Below are 10,900 nucleotides of genomic sequence, written 5' to 3' on the forward strand. Positions count from 1 at the left end.
TACAAGGACCAAATTGTTTTTTTTTTTAATTTTTACTTCCGTTTTCACTTCTTCTTCCTTGTCTCCTTGTCCAAAAGAAGAAAGAAAAGAAAAAAAAAATCAGGAATTTTGGTTAATCAATGAGGCCACAAATAGTATTATTTGGGGACTCTATTACTGAACAATCATTTAGATTAGGTGGTTGGGGTGCTGCTCTTGCTGATAATTATACTCGCAAAGTTTGTATTTTTATTTTTATTTTTTGTTCTTTTATTAAGTTGATTTACTGATATTTATATTTTTATATTATAAGCATTTTAATAATACAATGTTATTGATTTGATCTGAATTAATGTGAAAAGGCTGATATATTGAATCGTGGCTATGGTGGATACAACACTAGATGGGCATTGTTCTTGCTGCATCATCTATTTCCATTGGTATGTAACATGTTCCACTTGGCATTTTACATTTTTTGAAAAAGTTTATCTTTTGGATCATGTTATATATTTGGGATTTGAATATTTGATGGGTTGTAATTATTTAGGATGTTTTGTTGGAGTAACATTGCTAAAGTTTGTAGTTTTGATGAAGAGTAGTAAAATCAAGAATGGAGAATCTTAGTAGCGTAGTTGGTTTGTTACCTGAATTCTTATCTTGTTGTTGAGAGTTCGATTCTTTACCTTGTAATCCGCTCCCAGTTTTGCCTTCCCCTAGCCCCAATTTGAAAAAATAAAAAAAAGAAATATGATCAGGAATTTTAGTGGATTTGGAAAAATCAATGTACACTAAGAGAAAGAAAAGATTTTGTTTTTATGATCTGTGGTTAGAAACAGCCTCTCTGCTTCATGTGAGGTAGTGGTATGGACTACGTACACTTTACCCTCCCCAGACCCCACTAGGTGGGAATACACTGGGTATGTTGTTGTTGTTGTTGATCTGTGGTTAGAAATCTACTGAATTGGTTGATATGTGCCTAATGAAATGGGCTTGAATAGAGCAGGATCGATACTGACTATTACATAGCTAACCTCAACTTATTTTGGGTCCTATTGCGGCGTGATTATAGTTGGTGATAAGATATTTTTGGTGTTGGAATGATTTAGATGTGTGCTGATGCTAGTGAAGGGTAGTATTTTCAGGATTAATGCGGATGATTGCATAGAGGAAGTAGCTGACATTCTTGAAAATGGTAGGAAGAAGAGTGTAGTAGGCTGCTTTTAGTATTATGCTGTTTTTGTTTCTCTTTCTTGGACCTTGATACCATTTAATAAATCAAAGAGAAAAAGTGTGAGTGCCTGAGGATGCTCTTTTAATTTCCTATTTTGGAACTTTGTGGGAGTTCATTGATAAATTGCATAATTAGGGAAAGGCTAAGAGGTTTATGAATTTGCAAAATTGATAGAGATAAGCAAAAGGAGAAAAACTGGAATGGGATTTATATATAACAATTTAAGGAGCGAATTTTTTCAAGTTTATAGGCATGACTTTTGATCCTCGTGAAGTGGGTTTTTGTGTAACTTTCTTGTATATCACTCAATTGTGCCTTATTTTATTTTATTGAAATTTGAATTATATGTGGAGTCGATGGCTTTACACCTAATTTGAGAGTTCATAGAACAATGGGATCAAGAAAGACTTATGGGAAAAAGAACAAAAGAATGTGATCAACAAGGGTTGGGAGTATGGGGTAAGAGGAAAGACTGTTCAATTTTCTGCTCTTCAGTGCGACTGGACTGTGGTATAGCGCTGAACGCCCAATTCTCCTCACATGTTTGTTAAGAAGGTAGAAAATACATATCTTATGTTCTACGTAACAGGGTACACGGATGAAGAAATGTAAATTCTCCTAGGGGCCAGTTTCATCGTAGACCAAAATATGATTTAGTTTCTTGTTCTGGAATTTTCAAGTAATTCGGAATTTTATAGAGAACAGAAGATAACATTGGTCATGGAACAATAGACTTCTGCGACCAGACACATCAGGAAGCTGAGATTTTGATGCTTGATTTGGCGGTTTCCTAGTATAAGTACGGTACTCTCATAGTCTTAACTGTTAATGCTGCAACGAAGTTGCTCCTCTTATTCAACCTTGCTTTCTCCAATTTCCAAGTGAGTGATTTTGTTCATGATCCTATTCAATCAAGCTAAACTATGAGGCTATTTGTTACATTCATCTGCCTCAGATTTAAGTTTATTAGTACAATGCACATATTTTGGAAGTTTTGATGTATACAACGTTCTTTCACGGCCATGAGCTGCAGTGTTACTTATTGCTAGATCCTCTGATTAGTGTACTTTTGTTAATATTACAGGATGCTCCAACACCTCCCGATGCTGTCACTATATTTTTTGGAGCCAATGATGCTGCTCTTTTGGGAAGAACCAGTGAAAGACAACATGTCCCACTAGAGGAATATAAGGAAAACCTAAGGAAAATGATACAACATTTCAAGGTTTGGAATTTCCCCAATTGAATCAGGCTGCCAACTTTCATATGTACTAAAATCTTCCTCCTAATTACACCTGTTATCTGTTACAAATGAAATCCATCCTATCCAATTGCTCAATTCCTGAGTTGTTTAGAGTAGAACAGGATTCACTAAGCCGTTGTCTTCTACTATGCTATATATATATATGTTTATAAATCTGGGTCGCGCTTTGCTTGCTTTTGTATGTCTCATTGATCTTATTTATAACACAGAAATGCTCCCCCTCAGTGCTAGTGTTGCTGATAACTCCACCACCAATTGATGAAGCAGGACGGTTTGAATATGCAAGGTTCAATCCACTCTCTCTCAATTGTTAAAATAATAATAACGAGCCAAGCACTTTTTATTTTGTTTTTTATAAACTCTTTGGTATGTCAGATGTTGGAAAACTTCTTGACACACCCCCGGAGCTCTTTTTAATAATGGTAGGACTTTAACTGTTCAGAAGTAGAGTAGATAACAGTATCCAATAACTTATCAGCGTACAACTGGAGAGATAAGCCAACCTCTCAAACATGAATTGGAGATAATAATTTAACTTCTCATAGAAAATCCAAAAAGAGAAGGCAAAAAGAAAGTGGAATGAGCAAGATGGTTTTCGTGTGCAGTGCTTATTTGAATGATAGATTACAAATGTTGCTGCAAAGAGAGCTTCTGCATCATTAGGCACTGTCCGTTGTCATGTCTATCTAACAGTATCCAATATAGCAGCCCAATATGCAGTTTCACACAAAAGGCTAAACCGGCACTAGTGTCCCTTCAATAAAGTGGACATTCCTTTCTATAACTTTTACAGCAGCAGTTAAGCAAATTATCTTTCTAATTATTGATGAACGTTTAAGGACCCCATTACTTCTTAGCAGTATGGCATGTGCCTTTATCATGTACTTTGTTAGAATAAGAATAGAAATAGCATATTGAATTCTACTTGGAAAGGGATTGTAATGTAGTGTCCTATTAGGAATAGGATTGGAATGTAGTGTCTATAAATAGGGTCTCAATGTAATATTTAGAGACAACAATTCAATAATATTTTTTCTCCTATATTTCTCACATGGTATCAGAGCAGGTTAGAAATATCAGACAAGATAACTCAGTCACCGTGCGTCAATTCCAGTGACTGATTTGGGTCAATTTTTACTTTGTGGGTTGTGTGAAAAATACAACACCACGAAAAGGATCGGAAAGATCAGGCGACAAAAAACCCGACGAAAACCACCGGAAAATTACCCACCACGCGCCGCCACGCGCCAGCCGAAATCTAGAAATTCCGGCGAGATCTGCGTCACGCGTCGGCGCGTGAGCCCATCTCCGGTCGATTTTTGAGTTGTTTCTTTTTCTATTGGGGTCGCCGGTCTATTCTGACTCCGACCACTAGCTCCTTTCCAGATTCCGACAATTATTTTGAGATTCCGACCGCCGGAACCCTAATTTCGGCGACATCAGTTTTTTTTTCGGGGATTTTTTTTTTTCAGAAATTCAGATCTGGTTCTTCGGATTTTCAAGTCAAATTCCCAATATATCTTTTGGGCATGATTTTTTTTTTTTTTTGGCTCCAAAAATATTGAAATTGGAAGTTCAAGTCCTATGATTAAATCTGAGCCCTTAATGAGAAGATCAGAAAATCAAACGTCATAGTCCATGAAGAATCGACGAGGGGAAGATCAATTTGGAAGATCTCGTCCTAGGTGTAGTATTGTAAAAGGCTTGGACATATTCGTGGCGTATGTTATTCTAGACCTAAGTGTAGTTATTGTAATAGGCTTGGACATACTCGTGGAATATGCTATTCTTTGCATGGTCGACCAACTAAAAATGTTCATATTGCTCAGTCTAACACCACAGGTGATAGCGGAACCAACCCCCAATACAGAAATAAGACACAAACACAAGAGAAACCGAGAGCTCAACAAGAACACTCTCTCGGCAGTAGCTAAAACACAAGAGAATCGAGAACACCAAGGGGATCAAAAGGTGTATTTCTACACCAAAACAGTAGCGATAACACGTGATGAACACAATATAACAAGAACAACAACAAGTGATAACAACAACCCACGGTTTTCACTAGAACAACAACAAACAATTACAAGAATGAAAGGGATAGGTAGTGTGACATTAACCCTTACAAGAACTAAGAACCTAGGTGTATATTAAACACTAAGACCCTTAACTATTGTAAAAGCAACTCCAACACTCTTACCATGACACAAGAGGGCATGGACCACTCAAGCAACAAGGTTTCTAACAATGTTTTGCAATACTAGTGATTCCACACTAGAATCACCCTCATTTCAGTTTGGTGGCTATTCCAAGCCCTACAACTAAGGTATTACACTCCTCATGCTAGAGAGAGTTTGCTTCAAGTGTCACAACTTTCTAGATCAATAAACAACTAAAGAACTAAAGACCTAAAACTAATCTATTTATAGACTTATTACAAACATAAGTGAAATGTCTCAAATGCCCTTAATGAAGGGAAGACAAAAGGTGCCTATGGAGTGTAGTGTATTGCCCGTTCTTGGTGTGTGATATGGTGTTCCTTTGCACTTCACTTGCACACTTCGAGTCTCGGGTTCGATGCGCACTCTCATAAGTTCATCTCTGTGATTATTCTTGTATCAACAGGTGATCAACGGGTGTATTTATCTGACAAGGAATATAATGAGTATCTTCAGTATCAAGCAAGTAAGCATATATTTCTACCAATAGCCTCAACTGCACAATCTCCTACCTTTGGATCATGGGTTGTGGACTCAGGTGCTTTTGATCATATTTCTGGTGATAAATCACTTTTGTCTGATATTGTTTATTCACAATCTCTTTCAGCTATTACTTTAGCTAATGGAATTCGAACAGAGCCAAAAGGAATTGGACAAGCCAAACCCCTATCTTCTGTTACTCTAGACTCTGTTCTTTATGTCCTTGGTTGTCCTTTTAATCTTGCATCTGTTAGTCGTTTGACACGTGCCCTTGATTGTAGTATAACTTTTTTTGATGATTCTTTTCTAATGCAAGACCGCAAAACGGGACAGACAATTGGCATAGGACATGAATCACAAGGCCTTTACCATCTTACCGCTTCAAATTCCTTCACAGCATGCTCCGCTACGGATCCTCCCAACCTTATTCACAAACATTTGGGACATCCTAGTCTATCCAAGCTACAAAAGATGGTGCCTAGTTTGTCTAGTCTATCCACATTAGATTGTGAGTCGTGTCAACTTAGAAAACACACTCGTGCTACATTTTCACGTAGTATTGAGAGTCGCTCAGAGTCTATTTTCTCATTAGTTCATTCCGATATTTGGGGTCCTAGTAGAGTCAGTTCACCGTTATGATTTCGTTACTTTGTTACTTTCATCAATGATTTTTCAAGATGTACTTGGGTTTACTTAATGAAAGATCGTTTCGAGTTATTCTCTATATTCAAAAGTTTTTGTGCTGAAATACAAAATCAATTTGGTGTTTCTATTTGTGCTTTTCGTAGTGATAATGCATTAGAATATTTATCCTCCCAGTTTCAGAATTTTATGACTCATCAAGGAATCATTCACCAAACATCATGTCCATACACCCCTCAGCAGAATGGTATAGCAGAAAGAAAAAATAAGCATCTCATTGAGACTGCTCGCACTCTTCTCATTGAATCCCATGTTCCACTGCGTTTTTGGGGCAATGCGGTCCTCACATCTTGCTATCTCATTAGCAAAATGCCATCATCTTCGATCCAGAATAAGGTTCCCCATTCCATACTATTTCCTCAGTCACATCTCTACTCTATCCCCCCTCGTGTTTTTGGGAGCACATGTTTTGTTCATAACTTATCCCCAGGAAGAGATAAATTAGCCCCTCGTGCTTTCAAATGTGTCTTCCTTGGTTACTCTCGAGTTTAAAAAGGGTATCGATGCTATTCACCTGATCTGAGTCGCTACCTTATGTCCATTGATGTCACATTCTTTGAATCTCAACCTTACTATACATCTTCTGATCATCTTAATATCTCTGAGGTTTTACCCATACCTCCAGTCTTACCCACACCAATCTTTGAGGAATCTACGGTTACTTCTCCATCTCCAGCCACAGTGCCACCAGTTTTGACTTATCACTGGTGCCCACGTCCAGTATCAGTCCCAGATGATTCATGTCCTGCGTCTGACGTTTCCCCTACTGCGGACCTGCCTCTTCCTAGTCAATCAGTTGCACTTCAAAAAGATATATGATCTACTCGTAATGCTAACCCACATTATTATTTCTTGAGTTATTATCGTTTGTCATCATCCCATTATGCTTTTGTATCATCTTTGTCCTCTATTTCCATTCCTAAGACTACAGGTGAAGCACTTTCCCATTCAGGATGGAAACAGGCTATGATTAATGAGATGTCTGCTTTACGTACGAGTGGTACTTGGGAGCTTGTTTCCCTTACTGCAGGTAAATCTACTGTTGGTTGTCGTTGGGTTTATACAGTCAAAGTTGGTCCAGATGGTCAGATTGATTGGCTGAAGGCTCACCTTGTTGCCAAAGGATATACACAAATATTTGGGCTTGATTATAGTGACACTTTCTCTCCTGTGGCTAAAATAGCATCAGTCCGTCTTTTTCTCTCTATGGTTGCCGTTCGTCATTTGGCCTCTTTATCAATTGGACATTAAGAATGCTTTTCTGCATGGTGATCTTGAGGAAGAAGTTTATATGGAGCAACCACCTGGTTTTGTTGCTCAGGGGGAGTCTCGTAACCTTGTATGTCGATTGCGCAAGTCACTCTATGGTTTGAAACAATCCCCTCGAGCCTGGTTCGGAAAGTTTAGCACAGTTATTTAGGAGTTTGGCATGATTCGTAGTGGAGCTGATCATTCAGTGTTTTATCGCCATTCTAAACCAAATCTGTGTATTTATTTGGTGGTTTATGTTGATGATATTGTTATTACCGGCAATGATCAAGATGGTATCACTAACTTGAAGCAGCATCTCTTTCAGCATTTTCAAACTAAAGACCTTGGCAGATTTGAAATACTTTCTAGGGATTGAGGTTTTAGACATTCTTGAGGAAACAGGAATGATGGGATGTCGACCCATTGACACTCCTATGGATCCAAATGCTAAACTTTTGCCAGGACAGAGGAGCCACTCAGTGATCCTGGAAGGTATAGGTGGTTGGTTAGAAAGTTGAATTATCTCACAGTGACTACACCTAACATCTTTTTTCCTGTGAGTATTGTAAGTCAGTTTATGACTTCCCCTGTGATAGTCATTGGGATGCAGTTGTTCAGATTCTGCGATATATAAAGTCATCTCCAGGTAAAGTACTACTCTTCGAGGATCGAGGTCATGAGCATATCATTGGATATACAGATGCTGATTGGGCAGAATCAATCTCTGATAGACGTTCTATATCTGGATATTGTGTTTTAGTAGGAGGTAATTTAGTATCCTGAAAGAGTAAGAAACAGAGTGTGGTTGCTCGATCTAGTGCCGAAGCAGAATATCGAGCAATGGCTGCAGCAACTTGCTAGCTGGTTTGGATCAAGCAATTGCTGAGAGAATTAAAATTTGGAGAAACTGGTAAGATGGAACTTGTATGTGATAATCAGGCAGCCCTTCGTATTGCATCTAATTCAGTGTTCCATGAGAGGACCAAGCACATAGAGATTGATTGTCACTTTGTCAGAGAAAAGATACTCTCGGGAGATATTGTTACAAAATTTGTGAAGTCAAGTGATCAATTTGCAGATATTTTCACCAAGTTTCTCACCAGTCCTCGTATTAATTACATTTGTGACAAGCTTGGTACATATGACTTGTATGCACCAGCTTGAGGGGGAGTGTTAGAATAAGAATAGGAATAGCAGATTGAATTCTAGTTGGAAAGGGATTGTAATCTAGTGTCCTATTAAGAATAGGATTGGAATGTAGTGTCTATAAATAGGGTCTCAATGTAATAATTCAGAGACAACAATTCAATAATATTTTTTCTCCTATATTTCTCACATACTTCATGGACATCATGTCATATTCTTTGCATTGTTCTTCGTTCATTTCATTTTAGCCAATTCTTTTCTCTTTTTTTTTCCCCTCTAAAGCAAAACAGATCAGTTTTAAACAGTTGCAAGTGGATCAGCTGTGTCAGCGAAACCAAGTTTTGTTTCCTAATTAATTTTCATCTCATTTATTCAGCTTTTGGTATTGAGTGTGTTCAAACATTAGCATGTCACTGTCAGCTGAACCGAATATTATTGTGTGGGGATATCTTACTTTTCAATTTTAAAAACAGGTCTCAATATGGAGACAAAGCAATGCAATTGCCAGAAAGGACAAATGAAGTGGCCGGAGAGTATGCAAAACAGTGTGTTGAATTGGCGAAGGAGCTCGGTCTCCCTTCCATCAATCTGTGGTCTAAAATGCAGGAAACAGAGGGTTGGCAAAAAAAATTCCTTCGGTAAGTTGACAAAATCTGCACATCCTTTTAAGTAAACTTTGCATAATTCCATCAATATTTGAAGTTCCTACTGGTGCTATATGGTGTTAGAGGAATGATCATGCCTATGTATGTTTTGTTAGAGCAATGTGGGTTTGGGGATAGGGTTGGGGACGATTGGCATGGAGATACGCGGATGGCCTCAATTAGCAGCAAACAGTGACATTCTTGTCACAACATCATCGATATACGTTTGTCTTGACAGTTACTCTGAATCGTACATATGTGATATTCTTAGTAGTGAACTCTGAATTTTTATTTCTTCTGTTTTATCTTGCTACAGCGATGGCTTACATCTCACGCCAGAAGGCAATGCCATTGTTCACCAAGAAGTCGTTAAAGTGTTAACTGAAACAAGTCTCTCTGCTACAAATATGCCTTCTGATGCCCCTCACCATTCAAAAATCGATGGACAAAACCCCGAGAAGGCCTTCCAGCTACAGTGCCCGGCTATCTAACTCTATATTCCATCCGTTATATATCAATGAGAAACCAGCAAGGATATCGTCTTCCCTGACCCCATCAAGTTCAAGAGTGGTATTCGCTTACTAGTTTCCTGGGTTTCAGGAGATTATATTGAGACACTTTCATTAGCAATTGATTCTAAGACAAATGACTGTTGAATTCGCATCTGTACTAGTTTTATCAACAAAAGAATGCCTCATAGAATCGATTTAAATGCAGAAAATTCTCTTTGCCTTGATGAACATAAAAATTGTGATGTTTGGATTGTGTACACAACCTCATCAACATTGTGGTTTGAAATGTTAATGCCTTCAATACTATCAACAGAATTGAAATGCACCAGACAGAAAGCTCAATGTTTTGTAGTGCCATATCCTTGCATCTTTTTCTTTCTTATGATAAAAAATCAAATATCAAGTGAGTGCAACAAATTTTGACAGTGTAAAGTGGGAGGATAAGACTAAATAACTTTTAGACACATACAATAATATATCGAGTGTAATTCCACGATTGAGGTTCGAAAGGGTGGTGTATATGCAACTTTATCCCTACCTTATGAAGGTAGATGAACCGTTTTTGATATATCATTCAAGCTTTAAGGTATATAAAAGTTCTAATATTATTAATATAAACTAAAAAGAAATTCCACAATTGAGGTCCGAAAGGATGGTGTATATGCAACTTTATCCCTACCTTATGAAGGTAGATGAACCGTTTTTGATATATCACTCAAGCTTTTAGATATATAAAAGTTCTAATATTATTAATATAAACTAAAACAAAAAGTGTCACATACAATGAATAGGAAAAATATTGAATATGTTGAGGGTAATACTGTTATGCAGGCCGGGTCGGGTCAACTCGGAATCGGCCCGTATCATTTAACCGGTTTGTGGGCTGGGCCGGGTCCGAGTGGGGGTCTAAGTAGGCCGGGCCGGGCTCAACAGTAAAAAAAATAAAAACAACCCTAACTCGGCCCACTTAACCCAACCCGGTCAAACCCACCTAAATCCGATCAAACCCGATTAAAAAAACGGTCAAGCCCGGTCAAAAATATAAAAAAGAAAAGTCTCTTTTTCAATATACATTATATATACCCACCTATATGCATTATAAATACGTTAAACAATATATATACACTATATATATAGTTTATACTACATTAGAATTTAAAAAATATATACACATATACACTATTACACATATATACGCACCATCCAATATATATGTACTACTTTAAAGTTTAGATAAAATATACTACAATATATATACATTACAATATATATAGATATAGTTATATACTAATTTATAAAACATATATACATGTGTACGTTAAATATACACGTCTATAGAAGATATATTCACATATATACACTCTATTCTATGTATATGTAATACTTTAAATTAAATATACTACAATATATACACATTACAATATATATATATATATATATATATATATATATAGTTATAGTTATAGTTATAG

General features: G+C 37.1%; 1 protein-coding gene across 1 annotated transcript; it reads left to right on the forward strand.

The window, feature by feature from the left end:
- On the forward strand, window positions 1-9,743 carry LOC107875904 (GDSL esterase/lipase At5g62930). The gene is made up of 6 exons (XM_016722796.2): window positions 1-218; window positions 342-419; window positions 2,295-2,435; window positions 2,684-2,760; window positions 8,746-8,910; window positions 9,233-9,743. The coding sequence occupies exons 1-6, from the start codon at window positions 120-122 to the stop codon at window positions 9,405-9,407; spliced, it is 735 nt and encodes a 244-aa protein (XP_016578282.1). The 5' UTR covers window positions 1-119; the 3' UTR covers window positions 9,408-9,743.
- Window positions 9,744-10,900: the final 1,157 nt, after the last annotated feature.

The sequence above is a fragment of the Capsicum annuum genome, chromosome 6, assembly GCF_002878395.1.
Source record: "Capsicum annuum cultivar UCD-10X-F1 chromosome 6, UCD10Xv1.1, whole genome shotgun sequence".
Lineage (NCBI taxonomy): Eukaryota > Viridiplantae > Streptophyta > Magnoliopsida > Solanales > Solanaceae > Capsicum > Capsicum annuum.

Coding starts and splice junctions, on each gene's coding strand:
- LOC107875904 (XM_016722796.2), top strand. CDS start 120: ATGAGGCCACAAATAGTATTATTTGGGGACTCTATTACTGAACAATCA. Junction 219..341: donor CTGATAATTATACTCGCAAA/GTTTGTATTTTT, acceptor TAATGTGAAAAG/GCTGATATATTGAATCGTGG. Junction 2,761..8,745: donor GGACGGTTTGAATATGCAAG/GTTCAATCCACT, acceptor TTTTAAAAACAG/GTCTCAATATGGAGACAAAG.